Below are 27,189 nucleotides of genomic sequence, written 5' to 3' on the forward strand. Positions count from 1 at the left end.
GAAGAAAAGACTAGCTTATCTGCTCTGCATCCCACCAGTACAGCATGCCTCCTTGGAAGCAGCAACTGCCACAAGCACTTCATACGAAGCCCACCCCTCACCAGCCAACCGCCCAAAACAAAGGTGGAGGCTCAATCCCACACCTGCACAGCAGCTCGCATCTTAAACTCGTAATCCCTGAATTAATCAGCCATGCATCCACACCACGGCTGTAAATAGCAGCATCGCCCTTGCATATCATGCAATTCTCTATGACCAGGCTAAAGCAGTGACTGAGCAGCGTGGCAATATCAGGAGACAGTAAGGACCATCACATTCCTGCCACAAACTCCAAACTTATTTCTTCCTTTTACCTACGCTGTTATACAACAGAAGTACCTACGTCCCTAGAACAACTCCAAAAGCCTTTCCATCCCCTGCTTTTTTTCCCTGAAGATGAGAATATACACAACTTACTAAAAAGCAATGTTATTATACAGATACTGAACTGCTGAACTAGGATGATGACCTACAGACCACAGAAGATGGAAATATTCCACGAAGGAAGTAAAATAATTGTCCTCAATTAGCAATAAATACAACACTTTCCTTTTGCTCACACATGCTTTTAAGACATCACTGCAAAATTGCTTCCCCCTCTGCCCTCTTTGTGTCAGCTGTTGATCAAGTCTAGGTTGGTCGGCAGAAAAGAAAAACAGAAGGGGGTACTGCAGAAGAAAAGAACACGCACTGTCTAGAGGTCATATTTTTATAAGATTAAGCTATGTCTGAGCTACTTAATAACCTTACAGGCTTTTAGGTGATCAAGTTGCAAAAATGCCCAAAAGTATTTTTATCCTTCCCAACTTGCATTTGCCTTTGAGGCTACATGTGCTTTCTGAGGACCTGGCTGAACATTCCTCACCTTGCCTCCCGAAATTCCCCTCGCTGTGTGCCCTGCATTATCCTGCAGCCGTTCTCGGGAAACAAGGGAGGCTGAAGCCTTCCTCTTCCCACACTCACTAGTGCTGCTTGGTACAATGCGAATTTCTAGACGCGTTATAAATTAGTAACTCCAGGGTTGCAAATATCTCCCTTGCCCAATGCACAAAGCTGCTGCCCTGAATTAAAGATGAGCACCAAGAGAGTGGATGAAGTTATGACGACCTGGTTACTTTACGACCTAACTTACAGGAAATGCATGCCTCCTCACAGTCTGGATTTCCGCATCAATTTGGGGTTACTTTCTTTACGTAAGCTCCAGTTTTCAAATTATTCAGCAGCTCGCTCCTGAAGCTGTCAATCACCTTACAGTTTGGGTAATACAATCCATCGTGGTCTATGCTTCTGTGAAAGACGAGGCTGGAGGAGGCAAGCTGGAGAGGCCAAGCTGCTCGCAGCGTATGAGCCCAGCAATCTCACACAGGAGAGCCCAGGTCCCACTGCCTTCTGGCTGCTGAAAACCAGCACCACTCAGAAGGTATCACCCCACGAAATGTCTGGTTTCGAGAGAGAGTTTCAAAAGAGAAAGCCTTACCAGCAGTATTTTCATTACAGGAGATGCAAAACTGCAACAGCTGTTTCTGTTGCTAAAAGGATTAGGCGAGCCAATACACCTAGCAGTACAAAGCAAGCAGATATTTACAGTTAATTTCTCTCACAGCTCGACAAAAGGTATCATGCATACTCTGTCAGCACAAGTCCAAGCACGCTTTCCAGACGGCAGTACCGCAGGCATGGGATGCGTGCTGCCCCAAAAAGGTCCCTGTGCCACGGGCACCGCCACCACCACGGCCCCACTCCTGACAAACGGGCTGGAAGCAGAGCAAAAGAGCACACAACCCTCTGCAGTACCTGCCGAGGGACTTCAGCGAGGGACTTGGCAGAAGCGAGCACCACCTCCTGCAGAAATCCCCAGTCGGACAGCAAACCCTCACCGAGTTTAGCCGGGAGAGGCACCCCGGTTAAATCAAGCTAGCTTTGCTCTTCCGACCAAAGTGACCAAGTCAAAAGGCTTACGAGGACAGGGATCAAAATAAATCACCCTTGTGTGAAATCTTTAACCGAGACACTCGTCTCACAAGGCGCCGTGCTCGCTGGAAGAGCGCAGTGCTCACACGGCGTGCTCCTGAGATTAGCTGCCCGGTCTTGATAAAAAGGCTCAGGCAGAACAAACTGGGAAAAATTACCAGAGCGACAAGTCCCTCTCACTGCTGAGGAAGAAAGCCTGGTTTTCAGCAACGGATCAAAATTAACAAACCACTGCACCACTTCCTCGAGCCCGAAGCCTGCAGTAAACTTCCTAGATATAAACGAGCAGCGACGGCCCGGCTCGGGGAGCGCGCGCCCATCCAGAACAGCCATGACCCTGCCCCCGAGCAGGCAGCGGGCATGGTCCCAGGCCAGGTGGAAGCAGACAGAGCCTCCTCGGCCAGGAAGGCCGCCGTCCTAAAGAACGGCAGCCACAGGCAGGCAGTCAAACCTTTTAGGTCACCGCCAGGTCTAGAGACATCGCAGACCCTGCTTGGTAAGGCTGGGGTGGCTCCACGCACCAGCAAGGTGACACGCGGCCAAATTATCCTCAGGGACTTCCAGCTTCTCAGGCTGAAGCCTTCCAAAGGAACTGCTGCAGCCCCGCCCTTGCCCTCACTTAGGGCTTTCCTCCTTCACCTGGGCAGCCAGCAGCCTGCTTGGCTTTCGCGGAGCAGGACGCCTCGGTTCGCTCCTACAGCTTCCCAGGCGTGGTGGACACCAAGGGCTGGCCGACGCAGGGCGTTATGCGAACACGCTCCCTCCAAAGCAGCAGTTCTGTCTAGTTAATTACACGCTGACGTTACACACACAGAAAATCTCCTTTTACAACGCTGTTTTGTCATTATGTTAAATTTGTTTCTGCTTTTACCCTCCTGGAGGGCATGCAGGTGGTGTAACAAGGGTGCCTGTACGGCCCCGAGCCTATAGGGACACATTAGGAAGACAACATCCTCGGTATTAAATACATCAGCATATCGCCCATGCGCCAAGCACTTTGGTGGTGAGCAAGCATAGAGCCTCTCCAGATTCTATCTGCTCTGATAATACGCTGTAAAACATCCAAAAATGACTTTGAAGATGTATGTTATGTATACAAGGATATACAGTGTGCTCAGCTCGACTTCCCCTTTTCAACCATTTTCCAAGAAAAACATGACTTAAAAGAATGCTGGGGCTGTAAGATGAGTCAGGATACGTGCAAGGAAAAGACAGCTCAGTTTCATTTAATAAACTAAAGCCTCTACTACTGCCTATCAAATCCCAAGCACGCATCTACATCCATATACATGCAGGAGCAGCTCAGGACTGCTTTGTTCTAAAGGAAGTTGAGCCTCACGTATTCACCGCACATGGCAGAAGTCCATGTTCTCACTTTCACGCTAACTTCTGCTCTATTTTCAATAATAAAACAGAGCACAAGCTGCCATTCCAGCCCCCAACGGTGAGAATAAAGAAGAAATTGGTTAATTCATAAATACCAAAGTACTTGTTGCCAAGTCCTCACGAACCACGCACCTGTACAAAGGTGGGCAGAAGCTAATAAGCTGTGTAAATATCAGTACTTGGTCCATACTTAACACCGAATCAGAGTGCTTGTGAGGAACAGGTGGTTGATTTTCCCTGAGTTTGTTAATCCATCTCTTTTCCAGGTGCTCAATCTCTTATCTCTAAAGGTGAGTTGCCTTGACGAAGGTGATTAAAACCCTGAGTATTGAGAAGCAGGAACAGGTTTTTATCTCCTCCCCTTAAGAATTCCCAAGCTGTAAAATGTTCAAGCAGCAAGGATTACGTACACACATCAATCCTCCTCACTTGCCTCCAAAAACCCAGGTTCGAAATTCCCCAAACTGTAACCTTATGGTAGGAGCAACCCCTTGCAAGGTCCGTGTAACGGGACTATGGATTATGCACAGACCTATAGAACACCTGATACAAACTCTTCTCGATGAAAGCTCTTCTGAATTGATAAAAGGAACTGAAAACAAAAACCAAAATCCACTCCAAAGGACCTGTAATGGTTCCAAACAAAAACAAATAACCGCCACAGAGCTCCTTCCTCAAGGTAAGAAATAACTCTCTACCTTTTTGGAGCAAAAAATATCTAAGTTAATGCCATGCAACTTGCTTGGACAAACTGACAGTTGCTTGATCCAGTTTTAACTATGAGACATTAAGGGATTTGGAACTTCCCAAAGGTTTTCTGTTCTTTGTTTTCTGTCATGTCAAAGGAGGGGGGGAAGAAAAAATTCCTGTCCAGCTACCTCATCCTTTTTTTTTTTTTTGTATGATTCTTAGTGAAACAAGGTTTATGCAACTCCATTATCCATGCATTAGTTCTTCTCTATTAACTCCTGAACCCTTTGTTCACTTTCAAACATTTCGCAGAGGAACAGAAGTCTCAAAGATAATTAAGTTCTGATTGCTGGTCCCTATCTGAAAAACGGAGACACTAAAAACTACGAGTGAGGAAGGTAAGACAGACAAAGATATGAAACGGTTCCCATTTCAGAAACAATTAATAGACTAGATTTTAAAGCAAATCCCTGGAGGCTCCCCAGCGTTTGGGGGAATTACCAGAAGTGCTTGCTTTCTTAGGCACCTCCCAACACCGCTACTGCCAGGGCTGTTCAGGGCAGGTCCCGGGCTCGATTAACTTCTGATTTGATTCATTACAACCAAGTGCATTCCCAAAAGTTCACTGTCTCCGCCAAGGAAAGAAGCAGGCATTCTGCTAGCAGCAGCGATCTAGAGACCTGAGATCACAGCTCTGGACACGGCACAGAGCTTGTACGGTGAGGAAGAGGAGGTGGATGGCAGTGGTACGTCGCAGGTCCCGGCCCTGAGGTAAGAACTATGCCATGCTGAAATAACCGCTACTGGAGACGCCAGCTGAAAGGTACGGTAGGGAGACTGTGTACAAACAAGACTCCAGAAGTGAATGTTCGAGAAACCTGGAAATAAAATCAAGTTTCCAGAGTACTTTCCTGAGGATAAGGGAGCGATTCTGCTCCTAGAAACCAGCTGTAGAGCAGCCCAAGGAAACCCATTCCAACCAGCCCCCCCATGCCCCAGCTGTAACCGAGGCACGTTTGCATGCAGCGCCGACTTTCGGGTTCACCGAGTCAACTCCCTGCGGGCCGACAGTACGCTACGTATTCCTGGAAAAACACCACTTCTTCCCTGCTTTACAGAAGATACTTAAGCATGACTTGAAGTCCCCTGGACACAAGAGCAGTCCTCTGTTCTGTAGTACCTCTTCTGCCACTGCAGTTCCCAAGGATGTGGCTATACGACCGCTTTCTCCGGGAGCAGTTGTGAGCCTCTCATTTCAGCTGGGCCAGTACAAGTCTTTGTGGGGCAACGCCACAGACCTGGCAATGGAACGAGCCCAGGCTTAAAACCAAAAATCCTTCCCAAAAGCTGGATTGTAAGGGACGACCAGGATGGTTTAATTTACAGCTAAGTCACAGAAACGCCTAATAGATGGAGAAACCAGGTGGAAGAGAACTCCTTGGGGGTTCTTTCGGAGGACAGGCACGGGAGACAAGTATCCTCAAACCACACCCAGACACTGGGCTGCTCTTGCAGCCAAGAGAACAGCCTGTCCCACTGCACCTCTCCCTGCTAAGGGCAGGGAATAAAAACACTCTTTTCCAAGAGATAGATACTCGGGCAGTGCAGACAATCAGAAGAAAACAGCTTCACGTTCCCTGCAAGTATCCCAAGAGCTGCAAAACAAGAACCTCTGAAGTACTTGCACACAGAGTTTGGTATCACCCTCAAGAAATAATAATAAAAAAAAAAAAAAGTTTTTTGGGGTGGGCTGTTTTGTTTTTTTTAAAGAGCAATGCTTGACTTCGGTTAGCCACCATGAATTAACTGCTTGGGTCACAGCATGACAGCATATTAAGTGCAGGAGCAGGGTGTGAGTGCCAGGCCAAAAACATCATGGCTCCACAATGTAAGTCACGGACGCAGTATAAACTGCTGCCATAGCTTTGCAGACGTTTCTTCAAACAAGAGTGCCAGTGCAGCTGATTCATCCCCCGCCCTCCCGTACCACCCCCTCGAGTTGTGACAGCTTCGCCTTGGATGGAAGGAGCAAGGCACACACGGGGGAAACCCGGCCAGGAACTCACCCGGTTGAAAAAGCGTGTCTGAACCAAAGCAGTGCCCCGATGTGCTTCGCCACACCGTGCTGAGCGACGTGAGCCCAGCCAAGGAAGCGCCACGAGGACAGCGCCGGGCACCCCCCAGCAGGCGCTGCTCGAATCGACGCCGCTACCCGAAGCAGCGGCCACAGGAACCGTCTCGCTCGGCTGCCTCGAATTTGCTCAGATGTTGACAGCTTCGCCCTGTAACGACAAGCTCCGTGCTAAATGGGGAATCGCCCGCTCACAGCGCGCCGGCTTCATGCTTGGTCGAGTGTCGGCCGTCCTCTTCCTCTCACGTAGCAGCACGACGTCCCCAAGTTAGCTGGGGCGCACCGTGCAGGGTTTATCAGAGCCCTTACCGTGGGCCGTGGCCGATGCAGATCACATCTGGCAATCTGGCAGCGCAGGACCAGGACCATGAAAGCACAGGCACCATCAAGACTAAGCAGCTTGCAAGTAACACGTGGAAGAGACAGAAGAAGCCTAAATTTTTCTTTTTTTGCTTGCAAAACGCTTTAAAGCTGCCAACTAGCTTCTCCTTATCGCAGTTAGCCTCGTACATCAATGACAAGAGAAATTATCTCAAGAACACTCCTCCTGCTTAAAGATGATCCAGCCCAAGAGCCAGAAAATCACTCTGCTTGCTACGCAGCCCTAAATCTTCGTGGGTCCTGCATGGGTCCTTCTGGAGGCGGCTCCTCCTGCTGCCTCCCTCGTGCCAGCGAGCAGAGACATGGGGTTAGTTGGGAGCACCAAAAAGGAGCGTGTGAAACCTGCACGAGACGACGAGGAAAACCTCATTCTTCGAGACTGGAGCTTCCCCTTACGGTAGCGTGGGGATAACAAATTGAGGAAGTCTTCAGGTTTGCCACGAGGTACTGCTCGCCCCGACATCCCGCGGGCACACGAGATCTGTAAAAAAGGACAAATCCCCACGCCGGCAGCAAACCAGACACAGATCAGCAGCGTTGCTTGAGGGGCCTCCTCCGCTCAGCCGGGCCCAGGTCTCACCCAGCCTTCAGAGTCTATATGTAAATAACATTTTTCAGGGAGGTTGAGATGAAATCTCAAGTCTTTTGTGAAGCAAATGTAAATCAGAAAAGTAAAAATCAAAAGTAAATCAGAAGCGATTAGACTATTCTCTTTCCAGGACGAACTCTTGACTGAGATTCCAGTGGTTTCAGCACATCTTGAGGCACCAAATCGGGTTCGATCCATTAAGTAACCTCCCCAAAAGCCCGGTGTGTAAGAGGAGCAGGAGCAGCACAAGGAAGATGTGGCATTTCCTGAAGCTTCCAAAAAGGGCACTTTTTTTCCTTAAGTTAATCTTGGGCTTTTCGGTCTATTTAAACAAACTTGGTGAAGCGCAGAAAGAAGAAGGTTGCCACAAATATTCCGAGAGTAAATTTTGCCATGCTTGAGAATCCAGCACCAATTTTGATGATCTTGCAATGCATTAAACTCCTGAAACTGCCATACTGCATATCCTACAGGACAACACGAGGAACTTCCCTGTCTGCAACTGGGAACAAATTAAATTATTCATCTACACACAAGAGTTCAACCCCCTTTGAACCACGGCATAACAAAGTTCCTTTTAAAATACGTCTGTTGTGTTGTTTTTTTTTTAATGTGAAAAATTCCTCAATGTCTTCCCCTACTGAAATGCTTTCTTACACATTAAACAATTACAGTGGGAACTCATTAGTTCTTGTTAGCAACAGAGAGTCCAACAGCCCAAATTTGGTTTTACAAGTTGAAGAGGAGAGGAGGAACCAAATGGGACTTTAAAACACACTTTGAAGCAGGGCTTCTTTGTATATTAGAGCTACAGCAGCAAGCTCTGACACACTGAGGACCTGGAAGTGCAGTACCCTACAAAAGCATCTTTCCCAACTACTCCGGTTACCTGAACTCCACTGGAAACTCAGGCAAGACTGGTAAAAGGCTTGGCCAGCTACCTCCTTGGGAACATGAAAAAATAACAATTTTGTGAAGAAATAAGATGCAGTGTAAGATCCTGGTGCAGAAGTGACACTGACTTAACAGATCACTTATTGTCAGAAGAGGCGCAAAACTAGATGGAGGTGACTCCAACAGCTTATATCCGCTTTCAAGCAACCCCAAACTAACCCAGGAGTAGTTTAGAAGCTGAATTAAAAACAGTAGCAACCACCTTATTCCTTTCTTGCCCTGCTCAGAAGAGATGAGGTGTTTTTATTTATTTAAAGTTGGGAAACTTCAACATCAGAAGTTGCTGCTATAAAAACAGCAGCTAGATGCAGGTTCCTTCCATTCACACACAACCCAAATCTCACTAGCTAAAAGGAAAGACGTTTTTTCCTCAAGGAATTATAGAAAAGGGACTTATCAAGTGCCTTCGCTTATCAGGTGTCTGTCATCCACCATCGCTGGAAGGCAAAACAGGCAGACACGACCAACGGGATGGAGGAAGCAGCAGGGGAGGAGCGCTGCAGCTCAGCTCGGCTGCCCACAAAAAGCCCAGGGGAGCTGCCAGCCCCCAGCCAGCCGGGGGTGTCCCCAGCCAGCCCCCAGCACCCCGAGTTGCCAAAAAGCACCCAGCAGAAGCCCCCTACACCACAGTGCTGGATCTCCACCAGGCCAGCAGCACCCGTCTGCCCAGAGAGGTGTCCGGGAACTACAGCAGGCGCCCGGCAGGCGCCGTCCTGCTGGCACAGGGAGGGGAGAAGCCACATTCCCCCGCGGGGCAGGAGCTGACCAGGTGCTCGCACTGCGTCTTGCCAAGGGCACGTGGCTGCACAGCTCCACGGAGCGCGTCCACATGAGCCTTACACATCAGCTGGGCATGCCGAAGCTGTCTGACATCTCCACATCATGCCACGTTTCTTAACATCTTTCTTTCACCAAGGCAGCCCCGCCTGGGGGAGAGGGAAAGGAAGACTGCGGAACACAAGATAAACTTTGGTGTAGCTAGAAACAGCTAAAGGAAAAGGTGAAGAAACCCAGAGGCTGAAATGGGATGAATTAGAAGCTGTCCTATATCCATTAGGACCACCGGCTGCAGAAACCTATTAGTAAGTTGCGAGAACAAACTCATTTTTATTACCTTTACTAATTATACCTCTCTCCACTAAGCCCACTCTCAGCTCAAGTTACTTTCAGCTCAAAGTTAGTAACACAAAAATCGGTAAGTGAAAAGACAGCTCACCCGAGCCTGTGCTCCTGGAGCAGCACTCCCGCTAACCCTCCTGCAACCCCAAATATATACATGCTGCTAATAAAGAAGGGGGACAGAAGAGGGTTTACACGTGCCCCTGTAGCTAAATTATCTGGATTACGTGCTTTAGGCCTAGACTCAATAACGTGCATCTTACCAGCTCCGTACCCAAGTTTTTTACCAGGAAAAGCATGGAAAATTATTACTGACATCGCTATGATGTCAAGAGGACAAATTCAGCCATCCTTAGTAGCTCTCAGGCAATACTAGCAGCCACGAGAAGTTTGGACTCCAGGCTGTGGTATGTAACTGGATGGGGGCAGGCCAAACCTGCTCCCCAGTGGTGCATTAGTAACACCCTTAATTAACAGAGCAACGGCGTCACGCTGCCATGCCTAAAAATTTTGGGGACGGTTACACTGAAATGAGAAGTATGCCCGCAGCACGGACAGGCGCACCAACGCTGGGTCCAATGCAGCCAGCCTGGGGGGAAGCAGCAGTTAGGTGGTGGAGCTGCATCTCCGGCACGCTGCAATACAGCTGCTGGGAAGCTCAGAGCCCACGCGGGGTCGGGGCATCACTTACCTTCAGCGCGGTGGATGCAGGTGGCACACGTGTGCCCGACTGACCTAGGATCATAGACATGCCACTCCAACACACCTTCAGTGCACTACAAACTCAAAAGCAGCCCTCACTTTCTAACCTAGCACGCTCCCAAGCAAGCGGGTAACTCTTAAGCCAAGAACACACAAAAAGCTTTTCATCTAAAAGCATAAATCGACATTTGCCTCAGCAGAAGTGTTGGCTTCAGCGGTTCTTCCTCCATCCTTCCTCTCCTTTCTTTCCCCATCCATCCCCTTGTTCCCAGCCCTCCCACTGAGCCCATTCAGCTGTTCGCACAGTCCCACGGGCAGCCAGATCGGGTGCCTGATACAGATTAAAAATAATCCCGGAAAAACACAAAGCGCGAGGAGGAGGAAAGGTGGAAGGATTCGAGTTCCTCGAATCGCTGCAAGATGGAAACGCAGAAAATCGTCGTTCCACTGCGTCGAGGGAATGCCACAAGCCTGCAGCGGGGCTCAGTCACTTGCAGCCACCAACAAAACGCTCGTGCTGCGGTTAAACTCTCCCGGAGAAGGTGCAGATGAGACAGCGTTGGGAAGGGAAGCCTCCTGGTGCCGAGACAACCCGCTCTCTTCCAGGCAGCTGACACAGCACTCTCCTGGAGGGAGGCTGGCACTAGCTGGAACAATGAGCATCTCTCCCACATGCATTTTTTCATCAGAGGCCCCAGACTCCAGCCCAGCGGTCCCAAGTTTCCTAGACCCGGTGTTTACCCAGCACTCCCATGCGGCCTGCGATCGGGCAGACAGCCGGGCCGCTCCACGGGGCGGCGGGCCAGTGCACCACAACTCCTTCCAGGCGAGGAGAGCCACCCCTCACCACGCTACCATTTATTTCGTGGCTGGATGGCAGCTGTTAGGAAAGTCTTCATTCAGAACATCTTCACCTCTGCTACGCTGGAGGCACACAACTCCAGGAGCTCCTTCGGGGTGAGTAAGCTCCCGTACTTCATTTGCAAGCTGACAACCCAGCATCTTCACACACATAAAAGTTTTATGTCCCCCCATAAACAGCATTAACTTACAAGAGAGCTATTTGTGTCGGCGCTGACCCCCTGCCCCAGCAGAGGTGCACCAAAAAAAACTCAGCAGGACCACAAAAACCAGTTGCTTTCCATAGGTGCCAGCAGTCAACTTACCCAGAGCCTTATAACCGCTGACGCGGCAGCCCCGACTCCTGCAGCTCCGCTACGCTGAGAACAAGACCTGGGTGCCCCAGTGCAGGCTGCCAGGCTCCTCTGTAACACAGCCACTGGGCACCAACACTAAAAAATGGCACTTAAAACCAGTCTCTGTCAGAGAAGTGCAACCTACCTACTGGCTTATGAAAATAAGAGTTCACAGCGTTTCACGACCAGGCCAGAAGTGATCACCACATACTCCCAGGAGCGTTATTGATCTACGACAAACAAGCTGGTTTTGGCAGCTGTTAGGTCTGGAGTTCGCACACACAATTTGGTAACCACAAGGATAACAGCAGATTATCTGCTGAACGTTTCTCTTCCAGTGGGAAGTCTATGAAATGACGACGCACAAACCCCATTCAGGACTTAATCCTGCCCTGGAGTCCGGACACAACTTCGGTGCGCACAGCTCCCATTAACGGGAGCCACCAGCACCAGGGGCAGAAACAATTCAGTAACACAAACTCCTCTGGCTCACGCCGAACAGAGCCGTCACACAGAAACAGCTGCATCTGCCCATATGTTGATCTTGGTCATATGTCAAACCCAGACTTCATCCATATGTACGGTACCAGAGCACAGTAACTCTGGCCACCGGCCAGCTGCCTTGCCCTCCGCCTGGGAAGGTTACAGAGCAAATCCTGGACGCTGCTCCCAAGCACACCAAGGTGACTGAGACCAGCCGAAATGGATATACCAAAGGCAAATCATGCCCGACTGATCTGACTTGCCGCTGCAATGAGAAGTCCAGCTCTGTGACCAAGGAGAGAGCAGGGGTGTTGTAGGTGGCTCGTGTCAAAGGCCTCGTAGCCCCCCAGGGGAGCCTTTGAACCAAACCGCTGAGATAAAGACTGGGCAGCAAGGTGGGAGGCAGACCGGATGAATGCCGGGCTCCGAGGACTGCGATCAGCAGCACAGCCTTCACCTAGCTGCTAACAGCTTCCCTCGGCACCGACATGGGGCCAGCCGTGGACGTTTTGCGATGGACTGGGACTGCAACGCGCTCGCCAAAAGTTTGGGGAACCAGGAAAAGCATGCCCCATACTGGAGGGCAGGGCTGCTACTCAGAGGGACTTTGACAAGCCAGGAAACGGCTTGACAAGAACCTCAGGAAGTTCAATTAAGGCTAAGCAAAGTCCTGCATCTGGGATGGGATAACTCCCCGCAGCGCCGCAGGCTGACTACAGAGCGTCTCTGTAGAAAAACACCTGGAAAAACAACAAAGTGCCCAAGAGCCAACATGCACCCTCGCAGCAAAGGCGGCCAACATCCCCTCGTGCTGCACCAGCGGGGTGAAGGGACGGGTCCTGCCCCGCCGCTCAGCGCTGGAAAGGCCACCTGGAGAGCCGGCTCCGGCACAGGGACAGGGCACACAGGATGCACCGAGGTGGGCAGCGCTGGATGTGAAGAGGCAGGTTGGTTCAGCGGAGGTGTCACTGCTGTCACAGCTCGGAGCGGGAGGCGCAGAGCTGGCAGGGCAGGGCTCCTCTCAGAGGTGCACGGGGAGAGGATGAGGGACGAGGGACGCCAGCTGCAACACGAGGAAGTTTTCCCTGGTGGCTGGCTGAGGTTATCTGCCATAAACGCAGCATAACACTTTGGGTAGGGCCCAAATGAAGGATGCCATCCCTGCCTTGTCGTCCTTAGGGATGGCACCACGGGGCGGGCAGGCCCCGAGCGCCCTACAGGACACCGTGCAGCAGCAGCAGGTGGCCCAGGGACCTGCAGACATCCCTGCCCACCGCCCAGGCGGGTCAGCAGGGAGCACAGCGCAGCCCTTGCCGTGCAGAGTACCAGGGATGGCACAGGGACTCGTGCCTGTGACACTAAACACCAAGCACCAACGATTCCCTTTGCCGCTCGCAGCGGGAACCCAGCTGTGAATTTCCCCAACTCTCCTCGCCCCTCATCCTTCCGCTCTCAGCATCCCCATCCAACACAACGCAACGCACACCACCAGCTTGTAACCGTCCAAGAAACAAAGCCGGGAGAGCCCAAAGGCACACCTCGTCCCTCCACGAAACCAAGCACCAGAAAAAAGTACGGCTGTGACAAAAGGAGCAAAAATTTCAGAGCACAAAGTAAGGGCAGGCCGAAAAAGCAGAAAAGTAGTCGCCGATGGAGAGCAGCCAGGCAGGATGGCTTGGCCACCTCGGCTGTATTTTCCCCCTCGTTTACTTTACTCTGGTTTTACACAACTCCGAAGGAAACGGTGTTTGGGGAGGGAGGAAGCCCCCCAAAAGCATCTTCCTGCACATCCTGCGGAGAAAGAAGTTGCAGCGCACACTTTCTGCGAAGGGAAAATGGCTGAGCGCAGATCCACGCCAGACCACCCTCGGTGTTTATCTTCCATAAAATCCACCAGCCAGGGCCCTGTTGCCTCTCCTTTCTGTTGCCGTGAGTTAAAACAAAGGGCAATCAGGCGGGCGGGGGGGAAGAGTAATGGGAGAGCGGGCAGGAGAACGGCGGGGAGGGGAGGGGAGGGAGGGGAGAGATGGGGAGGGAAGGGGAAGGAAGGGGAGAGAAGCAGGGGGAAGGGAAGGGAAGGGAAGGGAAGGGAAGGGAAGGGAAGGGAAGGGAAGGGAAGGGAAGGGAAGGGAAGGGAAGGGAAGGGAAGGGAAGGGAAGGGAAGGGAAGGGAAGGGAAGGGAAGGGAAGGGAAGGGAAGGGAAGGCCGGGCAGCCCACCAGCAGCCTGCCCATCTTTGTGCTCGCCTCCCCCCGCGCCCCGACCCCCCAAAGCCCGTCCCCATCCCCAGCCGTGCCCCCGCAGCACCCCCCGGGGCCCAGCCTCCGCGGGAGGCCCCCCCCGGGCCCCCCCCCGCGTGTCCCGGCCCCGCTGGAGCCGCGGGAGGGCTCCGGGGGCCGCTCACCTCCGACCCGGTACATGTTGGCGGCCATGGCCGGCTGCGGGCCGCCGCCGCCTCCAGGTGCCGGAGCCGCTGGAAAATGGAGGCTGGGGCGGGCGGGGGAGGGGAGCGCCGAGTTAAAGGGGCCGCGCCGCCCGCCGCCGGGGGAGGGAGGGAGAGGAGGGAGGAGGAGGCACCGGGAGGGAGGGCAGGGGCCCGGCGGCGGCGGGGAGAGGGAGGGGAAGGGGAAGGACGCGAGGGAGGGAGGGGAGCGGCCTGCGGGAGGCGAGAGGGGAAGGGCGGAGCGCGGCGGGCAGCGCCTGCACACACACACAGACACACACACACACACACACAAACACACACAGAGCCCGCCTCGCACGCACCCGGCCTGCCTCACACCCCCACACACACACACAGCCCGCCCGGCCTCACACGGCCCGCCTCGCGCGGGCACACGCACGCTCAGCCCTCCTCACACGCTCACAGACCGCCCGTGCGCACACGCAGCCCTCACACACCCAGCCTGTGCTCACACCCAGCCTTCACACGCACACATGTATCACCTGTGCGAACACCCAGCCATCCCCCCCACACACATATACCACCTGTGTGCGCACACAGCCCTCACACATGCACACACAGTGCCTGTACTCACACCCAGCCCTCACACGGGCTCATGTATCACCTGCGCTTACACTCAGGCCTCTTCACATGCACATACACCACCTGTGCTCACACCAAGCCCTCACACGCACACACATACCACCTGTGCACACACCCAGCCGTCTTCACACGCACATGTATCACCCATGTTCAAAACGGCCCTCACACAGATGCACACCGCCTGTGCTCACACCAGCCCTCTTCACACACACACACACATCACCTGTGCTCAAGCCGTCCCTCACACACACACACACTGCCTGTGCTCACACACAGCCCTCCTCACACACATACACGCCACCTGTGCTCACACCCAGCCCTCCTCACCCGCACACACACCACCTGTGCTCACACCCAGCCCTCCTCACCCGCACACACACCACTTGTGCTCACACCCAGCCAAAAACAGCAGGCCTTTTGCTTCCTGTGAGAGCGACGAGGCTCACATCCCCACACGCCTGGCCCAAGCCAGGCAGCGAGCCCTGAGCCGGGCCCGGGGCAGTAGAAGAGCCTAGTGCCGAGCGCGGTCCCAGCCCCAGGCCCTACCCATGCTCAGGCCGGGCCTGGCTACAGCCCCCAGGCGACACAGCCATATTCAACACAGCACACAGAGGTGCCAAAATCTCCGTCACGCCCCACAATCCAGTAGGCCATGCCTCCACCTTCCCAGTATTGCACGGAGTGAGCCAGGAAAGCACGGCTGGCGGTGAAAATCCAAAAACACTCACTCCATGGAGGGTACCACCACGATATTCCCTCCTTTCTGAGCTGGCCCAGGAATGTGTGCCCGCTGAGCCGCTGCGGACACCGCTGTCTGTGCTGCATGCAGGGACTGGCTGCTGCCGCCACTGCTCTGCCGAGCGGAAAATAATTCAGTAGGACACAGAAAAATTATCCAGAATAAATATTTACAAATCGCATCATGGGGCACTTGGTGGTTGCACACCAAGAAGTGGCCAGTCATGTGGTGTTGACTGCTCTTTCCAGACGCTAAATTGGTTTTTAAACGATAGCAACAAAAACATGTCAGGACTTCCCTGCTGCTCCTCTTCCACGTTGAGCAATGGCTGTGGTCACCGCCGGGGCATTGTGCAACGGCAGGAGGGCAGCTGGCTCCGGCAGCCGCAGCCTGGGAAGGAGCGGGATTGTCAAGGCCCTGTCTCCCACTGCCAAAACCCAGACCCGCGGGCATCACTGGTTCTCCCCGTGGCAAACGCAGTCCTTCCAGAAAGCCCTTGGTGTGTTTTGAGGGGGCATCTCCTCCATTCGATGCCTTTCATGCGGCACCGAGGGAGCACATCCACTGGGAAAGGCTGAGACCTACAAAAAGAAGATGCCGGCGCTTCCAGAGCCCTGTCGGAGGCCACCTGGCCCAAATCAGCTCATCCCAGCACATGTGGGCGAGGGAAGATTTCTGTGCCTATTGCATGCGAGCGGGCACACCCTGGCCCTGAACCACCCTCGCTACACCCAGCTCCATTCCCGTCTTGCTCATCACCCCGCTCTGCTGCTCCCAGGACAGCCCTCCCGCTGCTCGGTGGCAGCAGGGCCTTTCCTGCTGAGCTCAGTGAGGGACCAGGACCGAAAGGTCAGCCCTTCTAATTCCCTTTGCACATATCTTCCCTTGCAGAAGACACGAGTGCATGTCCTGCTCCCTGGTGTTGTGAGGCTGGTCCTCTGCTTTCCTGAAGGGGAGAGGGCAGCGGTGCTGGGAGGGGATGTGCTGTTCCACCAGCTCTGCCCTGGGACACACTGCTAGGCAACTGGAGATACAATGCAAGAAAAAAAAAAGTGATTGGTACTGCAAACATGCTCAACATGGGATTTCCTGCAGCTAAGGCCCCTTGAGGGCAATGAGACGTGCTGGCTGGGAGGAGCTGAGGGCATTCTGAGCCTGCTCGTGCACAGGAGCCAGGAGGTGATTCCTGGAAAGGCTGCTCTGACCACCTTTTCTCTCTCCTCTTCCTTACAGCAGTGGTGAGAAGTTGAACAAAGCACACCGTGGTCCTGCTCACAGTTCCCAGTACCACACACCGTGCACACTGCAGCACCTCACTGCTCCGTCTCCCACACGGCTCCAGAAGAGGACCCAGAGCCCAGTTCCCCCCCCATCTCCCACCCCACGCCCAGGACAGAGGAGAACCGGCCACAATGGGAGCTCAACACCTTGCCTTGAGAGAAGGCCTGCTCCCATCCGTGTGTCCTTCTGTGCTGCTGGCTAAGGGACCAGCTGCTGGCAGCAGCTTCCAGGAGCATTTCCTACCAGAGACAACTGCCCCAGTCACGCCAGAACAGCCCCTGCCGAGAGATGACTCAAGGGACGGGTATGTGCTTTCATGTCCAGTTTTATTAGTGTTGCATTAGTACCATAAAATAGTTGACGAGGTCGAGCACGTTGCAGTTTGTTCCAAAAAAAAAAAGGCTATTTACACTTAATGTCTTCATTACAAAAAAAATAGAACCCAAACAATACAACAATGAAACAGATGGACAACTCAGGAACCTACACAGTGGTAACGTCCCCTGGCGCGCTGCGGTCCGGACAAGGCTCGTGGCACGCAGCAGAGCACAGCACGCGGTACCCGCACTGGCAAGGTGCTTCCCTGTGGCATCTCCGTGGCCGAGGCACGCAGCGGGGCAGGCGATGCTCTGGCCAAGGTGCAAAGCAGCAGCTGACCGCTGTGGCCCGATACCAGAGCTCTTCCTTAAGGAAACCAGTCACCTGCTGCTTTCCAAGTTGGCGTGTCCCCTTCTCCTGTCTGTCCCACAGCCGCCGACTGTCCCTGCAGGAGCACCTCCCCTGACGGCCCTGCTGAAGAGGCTCCAGAAAACCTCTTGGAGATGCTGCTGCTCAGTTCTGGCCTTCTCCCTACCTACTTGATAAGCCCAGAGGGAGTGTCACACAAAAATGAGTCACCACACAGCTGTCCACCAGACTGAGACCAGAGGAACGGGGACATTGCATCTGACCTAGCTCCAGGAAAGCACCAGGCCCCCCAGCCCGGTGCTGCTGCACAGCAGGACTGCCCTCAGCCCAGGCTCCAGGCTCCCCCGGCACACCCGGCAGCAGAAGGCCATCAGCTCTGCTTCCTCTCACCAGGATTTTCTGAAAATTTGAGGCACCAGGTGCAATGCCCTACGGCCTGGCTCTCCGCTCCCTCCAGCACCCATTACTGGTGAGAAATGACCAGGCAGAGCCATTTGGGGCAAGCTGCAGCTGAATTCCTGCTACCCCTAAGCAGGACGAGGCCTTTGCTGTAATCCCAGGTGAGCAGGGGTCAGCGTGGTGCTCGGCCAAGCTTGATGACTGCACACCAACACCCACATCTCCTCCAGCCCCAGGAAACCTCCAGCCTCCAACCCCTGCCTGCCCTGCAGGATAAAGCAGCAAGCATGTGCTAATAACACAGCAAAACACAGCCACGGAGACGGTGGCTCTCCCCAAGCTCATGTGTAATTAAGAGGGACTCCGCAGTTACCGCTGAGATGTAAAGGGTAACGAACTAAGTGAACGGCAACTGCAGTGCTGAGCTACAAAAGCCACCCAAGACCTCTGCAAAATCACCAGCTCAGCAGGAGAGCCAGCAGGTGACCGTCCCGGGCAGGGCCAGGGACAAGCCTTAGTCTCCAAAAAAACAAAACTGGAGGACTGGGAAGCACAAGGTGCAACACGACGCCACAAAAACCTTCCGTCTTTCCTGTGCTCACCAGCACTGATAAACTAGGTCAGCCTCGCGCAGCACAGCAACGAGCCTTTTCTTGAGGCCTCACCTCCGAGCAAGGAGGGGCCCTTCTCCCACCAGCAACTGGGAAGGACACCAGCTGTTTCAAGCCCAATCTCACACGGGCTGGTGAGATAACACCGTGGTGTTTCTTCCTTTAAATTGCACCTCTCTCCAAACCCCTCGAGCTGAACATGGGGCTACGCTGTCTCCTGCCCCCAGCCATCCGTCAGTACCCACCGGCTCACACGCAGCCACCTCTCCCCACCACGCTCCCAGCCCCGGTGCTCCCCCTGGCTGGCAGGGACCCCAAATCCTGCTGGGAGAGCAGGAGATCGCCTGGTGGGAGACCTGAGAGCTGCCAGACCAGGAGGACAAGGCTGAGAAGTCCGGCTGTCTCCCTGCACAGGCAAAGGGCTGCACTTCAGAGCAAAGGCAGCTTCCCACAGGGCACAAACACAAGCCCTCAGGCGTGCAGAGCTTCCCGGTGAATTCGGTTGTACAGAGGTGGAACAAAACGCAAACCAACGTGAAATGCAACGAGCGCGAGTGCTTCTCTCACACATACACACACACAGTAGCGCAGGGCAACACACAGGTATAGAGGCAGGACCACGGAAATCCCGCGCTAGCTACCGTCTGTTTCTTTACAGTAGGTTGAAATGCAGAGAGGGGCACAGCCATGCTCCCCCCTCGCTCCCCAGTAAACAAAGTTATTGCAGTCGGTCAGTCTGTCTGTCCCGTCCGTCCCTCCGCAGCAGCAGTAACGCGCCGGCACCAAGCTGCCTGGGCCGCGTGCGGCTCCCAGCGCTGGAAGCCAGCCCAGCCCCTCCTGTAACTCCAGCGTGAGCCTTGAGGAAGAAATCGCACACTGACTAATTTCCTTGAAAAAGCTTTTTTTCGATGCAACAGCCTCAATAAAATTAAAAAAAAAAAAAAAAGGGAAAAGTGATGTGCTTATACGCCATCTCCCACGCTGCTGCTGCTAGGCAACGCTACTCAATCCCGCAGCATCAGCTCAGGTCAGCCAGAAATGCACAAACTGGTGGACATGCCACCGTTTGCACCGGAGCTGAGCTCCTGGCACAGGCAGACGGAGGCAGACCTGCCCGCAGACCGCGGGGAGGAGGAGGACCGCAAGCGGACAAGATGGCCTGCCCAGCAGCGTGCCGCTGAGCGTTGGACCGCGTCCTCCTCCCGCGGGTGGCTTGAAGGGAATGCCCAGTCCCCGGCCAGGCAGGGTGCACTTGTGCTAGGAAAGGATTTCGTGAAATCAAAATCAGCGAAGCAGCCCGTGCCCTGAGCTGTGAGAGGCACTCGATCCAGCAGGGATCACGCTCTCGCCTGATGATCCCTTGTTCCCCGTCAGCAGAAGCCCTAACAGAGCACACCACCAGCGCCCTGCTCAAAGCCACCTGGGCGCTCCCTGTGCAGAGCAGGACAAAGCAAATTCTCCAAGACCTTTAACAACCAAGGGTAACGAGTCAGAGGGAAAAAAACAACAACAACAACAAAAACTGACCAGTGGATGCTGGGAAAGGTTCAAAAGCATCACTGCTCTCTGAAAGCACGTTCTGGAAATGCTTGTGGAGCCAGACCTGCTCACAAGGGGGGACACCCAAAGGACCCCACCAAAAGCTTCAGTCCCTCACCCCGAAAGGCCAGAAACATCTGCTTTTCAACACAGCAGGCACACTCTGCTCCCTAAGCCCCATCCGCCGCCTGCTTCCAGCCCCTCCTGCGAACACCTCGGGAAGCCCAGAGAGCAAAAAGCCACATCCGTAGCACCAGGGCTGCCCGGAGCTGCTGCCTGCCACACCAACTCCTTGCGAGAACATCCCCGTGTCCCGGCAGCAGTGAGATGCACAAAGCGAACATAAACACGGCCAGAGCCAGGCCAAAACGAGCCCTGGGCACGAGACACCTCCAAGTCTCACTCCTCCAGCTCCCCCGAGGACACCTTGCTGCCCCAGAGGGACGACGAACCCGCCTGGCTGCATCCTCTCCCGTGTCCCAGCTGTAGCTTCCACTGCAGCTTGGCACTGAACCGCGTGGCAAAGCCTCAGCCCGCAGGCAGTGCCCTGCCAGGGCAAACATCCTGCTGGGGAAGGGATGCAACCCGTGGGGAAATAAATGCCCCTGGGAAGGGACACCCAGAAAGCAGACGGTCAGGGCAACTTCCTGCAGGAGGCCACCTGCCCGCAGCACCCTTTGCTTCTGTTGCAGTCTCGCAGTCCCTGTGAGAAGAAATCCTGGGTGTTACGCCGGGCACGGTGACAATACGCCCAGGCAAAGCCAGCAGCTGGCTCTGGGGAGCACGGCGCAGTCAGAGCAGGACAAAGGCAGAGCGGATAAAGCAGCCCACGCTACCTCACGTGTGCAGTCTGACAGATGGACGGGAAGGCAGCTGGACGTGCAGAGCGCCTTAGCTGGCTCTGACTCCAGCCACTACAGTGATGTATCGCTTCACAGACAACGGCTCATCTTCTGGGTTTGGGGGTGGGTTTTTTTGGCAATTTAATTTTTCCCCCCTCTTATTTTTTATTTATTTTTCTTTTTTTAGAAAGCGTTAAAAAAAATCTGCAGCTATTAAAAAAATCCTTTCCCTTTAGAGGCTGGACGAGGTTTTATTGACAGGTAAATAATCGGTGTGAGTATGTAAATAGCAGCGACCCCACTGACGCGGCGCCCCTCAGCAGCACAGCCGGCTGCGGGGACGTTGTGACTGGCTCGGTTTGGTCATCGTCACTGACCTGGGACACTGGAGTTCCCTTACACCTAGTGTTTCCCTAATTCCTGTTCCTGCCCAACCCTCCTCAGGTGTCACCTCAGCACAAACACCTGCCTGTCCTCGTGGCGGACTCCGTGCACTGAAGGGCGATCTCCTCTCTAGATCTCCCTAGCTATGCGGTTTGTTTCCCAAACCAGACAGCTGAACTCCCTCCAGCCTCGCTGATCTCTCGTCCTTTGGCAGCAGGAAGAAAGACTGGCCATTGGTTTTGCTAGAAACATGGAGGGAGGGGGCCAAATGCATCGTAACGTGCGTGCTCTTCTGCAAAATCTGTTCAAGCTGATCCGCGGCTCCCCAGCCCACGCACACCAATGAGGTCTCAGGTTAATAAGCAGTGCAGTAATTCAACTATCTGCTTGGAAGTGGTAGGTGTTCTCGGGCAGGTTGCCTGCTCCTGCCAACTCCCCCACAGCTTTGTTGTCAGCACATCTATATTTAAGACTGTTTTGTTTTTTTGCCTTTGTTTAAAGGGGTTTCCTTCCCTTGTAGTAAACTTAAGAGTTAATAGAAAAAAGTAATTCAAAAGTAATCCAAGCACATCTGTAATTAATTCTGCAGGAGAGGGCAGAGCGACGCGAGTCAGAGTTGGCACGCAGTTCCTGGCTCCTGGTGTGCAGTCCCTGGGACGGACAGAAGGTCCCTCCGCCGAGCGCGGCTAGAAGTTAGATTTGGAGTGTCCAAATATGCAGATGGGAAAGTGCTTGACATGAGAGGACCACTGTGCTGCCAGCTGAAAGAACTTGACGTCGTTCCACTCTACCCCATCGATCAGGACTGCAGGGGAGGGTTAAAAAGAAGAAGAAAAAAAGAGGTGAGTTAGAAAACAGCAAGTGGAAGTGGTCAGCCAGAAACAGCTTTGCTAGAAATCTCCCTGCAGTCAGCAGAGGGAGGCCTGGCCACGTTCTGCGCTCAGGGTACGAGCTGCTCTCTCCGGCCACCCTACTGCTGTCTCTGTAAGTTGGTGCAGACACGAGGGAAAAAGGCTCAAGTGCAGAGCAGCTTTAGGGAGAACAGCTCAGACTGTTCCTGCAGCACGCCTGTGTCATCGCTACGCGCTGATGCCGCAGCTCCCCAGACCACTGATTTCAGCTTCACCTGACCTGATCTCTCCAGCTTCCTAAACACTCTCCACCTTCTTTTTGGAGCAAATGTGCTCTTATAGAGATGGACAGGAGTCTCTCCTCATTGCACTTTAACGGAGATCTGTGTTTCCTAAAGAGGTGATGCATGTTTCCTGACCACCCCTGACACTCACCTCTCTCACAGGGATCAGGCCAGAATTAAGGAAGGTGACCTAAGCAGATTTCTCTGCAGTTAACAGTGGTGGGAATTATTAACTGGACAGCGTACAGATATGGGATGCACAGCTCTGCTGACAGGCACTTTAGGTTTGCCTGTAGATGCACTCTCACTGTGGTGCGCCTTTGTGCCAGACTCCTGCCCAGAGGAGCAGGCACTCACGGCCCTCCACCATTCCTTCCCAGATGTGCACAAGAAGCACTGAAGGGAGGGGAGATGGAACCTGGCCCAGTCTTTGTCCTCATCCAGGGCACTGATTCAGAGGAGTTCCTAGGAGAGGGAGGATTTTCCCACATCCCAGACCTATTAAGCAATCCCCCATGCTGGCCACATCCAAGTGCTTCCCCAGGAAGGCCCCCATTACGTTGGCTCCAGGGCACAGGGCAGGGTACCAGCTCAGCTCTTTGTCTGCAGGAAGACATCAGCAGCTGAGCCTCACCCCAGAGCCTGAGGGGATGCAAGCCGCACTTACCCCGCAGCATGTTCTGCTGATGTTTCGCTGTGCAAATCAACCTGCTGATTCCTTCAATACACTGGCTCTTTGACTCGACCTCCTTGTCTTTTGTTTTCTTGGGCAAGAACATCACTGGAAGAAAATCAAACCAGCACACGGTGAATCTCTGCCACTCACAGGAGATGTACCACGACTCATTTGGGTTTTTGCATTTAAACATTCACGTCTCAAAATTCTAACCCCGATTTTAATTCTAACCTGTTTGGCAGGAGTTGGACCATGCTCTGCACCATCCCCTGTACACATCCGAACCTTAGGCCTGACTGTCTCTACAAGAAGCATTCCCAGCTCACGGGAAGGGCCGCTTCAAGGGAACTCCTGCTGCTCTGCAGGGACACTGGGCAAACAGCAGCATGTGAAGCGGTCCCCAGCCTGCGCCCTGGCAGGGATCTGCCGGGCGGCCGCACCACCTAGGGGGAGTCCCACACACTGCATGTGGCTCCCAGGCAGCGCCGCGCTCCAGCCAAATCGGGCACACGCCCAGGTCCTGCAGCCAGCCCAGCGATGAGCTCTGTTTGTGTCTCAGGACTGCTTATCCCCTATAGACATGCCACTTCGAAAGAGTGTGGCTGGGGGCGAGAGCTCTGGTCCCAGCAGTGCCACAGCTGTGATGGTCCCGTGCGACCTGGCTGCGGTTACGTACCCGTGTGCTGCAGCCACGGGTCTGGGAGGCTCTGCAGACCTTCTCTCAGAGCCCCCAAGCCCCTGCTTCCACCAGAAATGACTCCCAGGCTCCTGGGCAGGAAGATGTTGCACCAGACAGCTACTGGCAGTCAAATGCAAGTGCAGAACTGCCTTGCTGCTGCCCTGAAAATACTCCTCTGCAGAGCTGTTCACAATTTCTAATGTTTCACGTTACCAAGGCCAGATGCAGATACAGAATTACTGACACCATCTAAAACGCATTTTTTTGGTAAGAGAAATACACTCAAAGCCACGAGCTTAATCAACATCGGGCTTTGTTTGCACTGAGAGAATCTCTCTTTTATATCTCCTTGTCCCAAAAAGCACAGTGCAAGAGCACTAGAGCTTGCGTTGCTGCAAACCTGCTCGGAGTGGCACCACCTCCCACAAAGACGAGCACAGCTAGCAATGATTCGGCAGGTCTGGCTGCGACAACTGTACTCTAACGTGAGAACACCACATCCAATCCATCAAAACGGCTCTGCTGGGGCTGCTGCCATATGCTGCGACATGATGGGATGCGCAGATGTCCAGACTCTCTCTGCAACTCTGCCACACACCAGCGAGACCACAGCATGGAGCTGTGCAGGCTACAGCTCCCTCTCATCTAAACCAACCAAACCCCAAACCAGGACCAGTGGGTTGACAAAGAACACAGGGAAGCTGCCCAGAGCAGCGCATCCTCCTGGCGTTAACCACCCACAAATGACCTTTCTGTGTCCCCACCTTTGTTCTTTTGGGCTTTGCCATCTTAGCTGTTCAGCTGGAGGTATGAAGACATCCCCTTCTTACAGCATAAGGAGCCACCCCTCTAAACTATCACATTATACAGTCACCTCTTGTCTACAGACATGAGGGATTTGGGGGCTAAAAATATGACTAAGTCACTGTAATGCGGGACTGACAAGTCAGCCTCGGAGTGGCAGAACAAGGAGAGCAGCATTGCATTCCTGGCCTCTGGCAGCAGCAGACACGTCCACCTTACCTTTCTTGTTCTTCTCTTTTGTCACGACAGTCATGGACATGGTCGGAGTGGTGGCAATCTCACCGCTGGCAGGTAACCTGCTGACCTGGAGGGACCGGAAAGTGCATTTCAGTGTGTTTTTGGTAGTGGAGGGGTCCTTCTTCTCCGGGTCTCTCTTTCTGTCCACGGGTGGAGCTGCAATCCAGTAATCCACCTGCAGGCCCATCAGCTCAGCACCGAGGCTCTGGCTAGAAAATAGGAGAAGATGATCATTTCTGTGCGTCAGGCAGCAAAGTTCTCCCCGTCTGTGTTTTTTCAGTGGCTGCTGCTCTTGAGCAGATGGTCAGAGGACAAGCACCTGTCTCTCTGGGAAATCAGGCAGCACCGTCCCTCGGTGCGACCCAAGAATCACGAAGGCACAAGAAGTCATCGCGGCGTGACGCAGGCTGGGTCACGTTATGGGGTGCCAGAAGCCTGGCAGCGCAGCACTGCAATGAGCTGAGAGGAACCGTCCTGCACAGCCACGGAGGTGAACAGAGGGAAGGGGATCAGACAAACCGCTTCCCAACACCATGCCGAGTTCAGTGGCCCAGCTGGCAAATGCAGCCCCTGAGGTGGCCCAGCTCACTTCCAGCCTTTGAGCGGGGAAGAGGCTGCAGGCACCGACTCGCTGCTGCCTCCTGATGGGTGAATGACTCTGGCTTAGGTGCAACATGGCCAAAATGATGGATCCCTGAACACTAGGCACTCAGTTCCCAGCTCCCCTAACCGCTTCCATCTCCTCTGCCCATCAGCAGCTGCCTTCCCTCCTGTCCCAACGGCCCACCAGGTCACACAGGAGCCCCAGTCTCCCCAGGCCCCTGCACCAGAGCTGGCGCAGGAAAAGCGGCTCCACAGCCCTGCTGCAGGCTGGGGAATTCCTGTGCTAGGAAAACGCTCGACAAGTCCTGTGATGTTTGCTAAACAACGGCAGATTTCAGGACACAATGTGCTATCGAAGACTCCCGCGCACTGTGTGGTAACAGACATGTGTCACCAAAACACACTGCCAGCCTTTCTTGAGCCAGAAAAGGGAAGATGAGCAACCTGGGAAATTCCACCGCCCTCCCTGCCTGCCCCTTGCCTCTGCATCAGAGGTTACCGATCGGTGGACCTGCAGCTGACCTACAGCCTGTACTTCTTCCTACACAATGACATGGTGTTGAATAATACGCAAGTACTCGACAAAATCTTATCTACCAGTCTGCTGGCTAATTACATTTAACTGTGTGCCCTGCCTGAGAAATGGCAATTGTTAAAAAAAATTATGAAACTGTGCTCTTGAATAAAATAAGCATCCGTCTACATCCCCTGTGTAATAAGAAACTCGCATGTAAAACAAGGACGGACCATTGTTACAGTCCTCTCTGCAAATCATTTCCTTTTCTTTGTCATTTACTCATCTGAAGCCAGACAGCAGAGCAGAGTTTATCTTGGATCACCAAAACCAGGGTTTGATTTCTCAGGACAACTTCCAAACTGAGAATTATTTTTTTTTTTAATAAAAAAAGTTGCAGCTCCTTTGGGTCTTAAGGCTCTACATTTCTCATTTCAGTTGTAAAGGCAAAGCATTTTTGTGCTCACTTTGCCTGCACAGGACATCCTGCTCCATCCCTGGTTAAACACATGGGTTAAATCTTTCAGTTTGGGTCACCCTCCACCCCCCTGTGCTGTCACATACGGATCAGTGGAGACAGAATAATGTTGAACCTAAACTTCCTCATTTCTTGATGATTTTACCACGGAGCATTAGGCTAAAAAGTACCCGATTCCCAGAGGCGAGGTGTCAGCTTCAGACGTACCAACTCCATGCCTCACAGCTCTTATAGTCTAATGCGTTCCCAAACCACTTCCCCATTTGAGAAGCCCGTGGGGAACTCACATGAGCAGTCAGCTCTGCTCTCCAGTGCCTGCGCAGCCCCAGCAGTGCCAACCAGCTGCTGCTGGGACCTGCCTGGGCAGCACGAGGGCTCCAAGGGGCTCAACAGCAGAGGACTGTGACTCTGTGACTTGGGGGAAGCAGGCTTCAGCCTGCCCCAGGAGGCCACTAACACCTTCCAGTCGCTGGGCACCTGCTAATCTGGGACTTCCACATTTCCAGTTCCTCTTGTTAAAGGAAACTTTAACTTCTGATATCTAAAACAGGCTTGAAAGGGCCCCATGGGGCTCTCTGGGGTGGTGGGTAAGTAGGAAATGCTGTTTAGGGAGAGCATGTGAGCCCAGTCACTGAAGGCAGAGCATTCTTTTGGATTACAGATAGCAGAGGGGATATCCCCTAGCGTCAATTGATGGATCTGCTTCTCCATGAATTTGCCTGCCCTCTCTTGGATCTGCTGATCCTGCTGCCACAGAAGGAGAAGAGAAAAGTGTGTTCCCAATCCACCTTCCCTGCTGTTGGCATCCCCTTCCTTTCTCCCTTTTAACTGACCTCTTGCTAGTCTCACTGTGTCCCCCCAGGCCTTGTACCACAGGTTTGGCGAACCACAGCTC

The 27,189-nt window shown here is 53.5% G+C and overlaps 2 protein-coding genes and 1 long non-coding RNA gene across 11 annotated transcripts in view; 1 reads left to right on the forward strand and 2 right to left on the reverse strand.

The window, feature by feature from the left end:
- Window positions 1-14,353, reverse strand: part of MTA1 (metastasis associated 1) — an 81,771-nt gene extending 67,418 nt beyond the window's left edge. For all 3 annotated transcript variants that reach the window (XM_083847651.1, XM_083847648.1, XM_083847646.1), the window contains exon 1: window positions 14,045-14,353. In XM_083847651.1, coding sequence (XP_083703777.1) covers window positions 14,045-14,072 — 28 coding nt within the window. In that variant the 5' untranslated portion in view covers window positions 14,073-14,353. The remainder of the gene's footprint in view (window positions 1-14,044) is intronic.
- Window positions 5-22,927, forward strand: LOC310903773. 2 transcript variants are annotated; one of them, XR_014587806.1, is made up of 3 exons: window positions 5-13,570; window positions 16,659-22,010; window positions 22,913-22,927. It is a non-coding gene; the product is annotated as an uncharacterized lncRNA (long non-coding RNA). The 2 variants fall into 2 exon arrangements; XR_014587807.1 differs by having other exon boundaries at window positions 16,662-22,010.
- The window catches only part of PACS2 (phosphofurin acidic cluster sorting protein 2), a 72,393-nt gene continuing 66,219 nt past the window's right edge, over window positions 21,016-27,189 (reverse strand). For all 6 annotated transcript variants that reach the window (XM_083847643.1, XM_083847642.1, XM_083847641.1 and 3 more), the window contains exons 22-24: window positions 24,682-24,908; window positions 22,971-23,084; window positions 21,016-21,973 (exon numbers count right to left, since the gene is read on the reverse strand). In XM_083847643.1, coding sequence (XP_083703769.1) covers window positions 21,855-21,973; window positions 22,971-23,084; window positions 24,682-24,908 — 460 coding nt within the window. In that variant the 3' untranslated portion in view covers window positions 21,016-21,854. The remainder of the gene's footprint in view (window positions 21,974-22,970; window positions 23,085-24,681; window positions 24,909-27,189) is intronic.

This window comes from Anser anser (assembly GCF_964211835.1).
Source record: "Anser anser genome assembly, chromosome: 8".
Taxonomy (NCBI): domain Eukaryota; kingdom Metazoa; phylum Chordata; class Aves; order Anseriformes; family Anatidae; genus Anser; species Anser anser.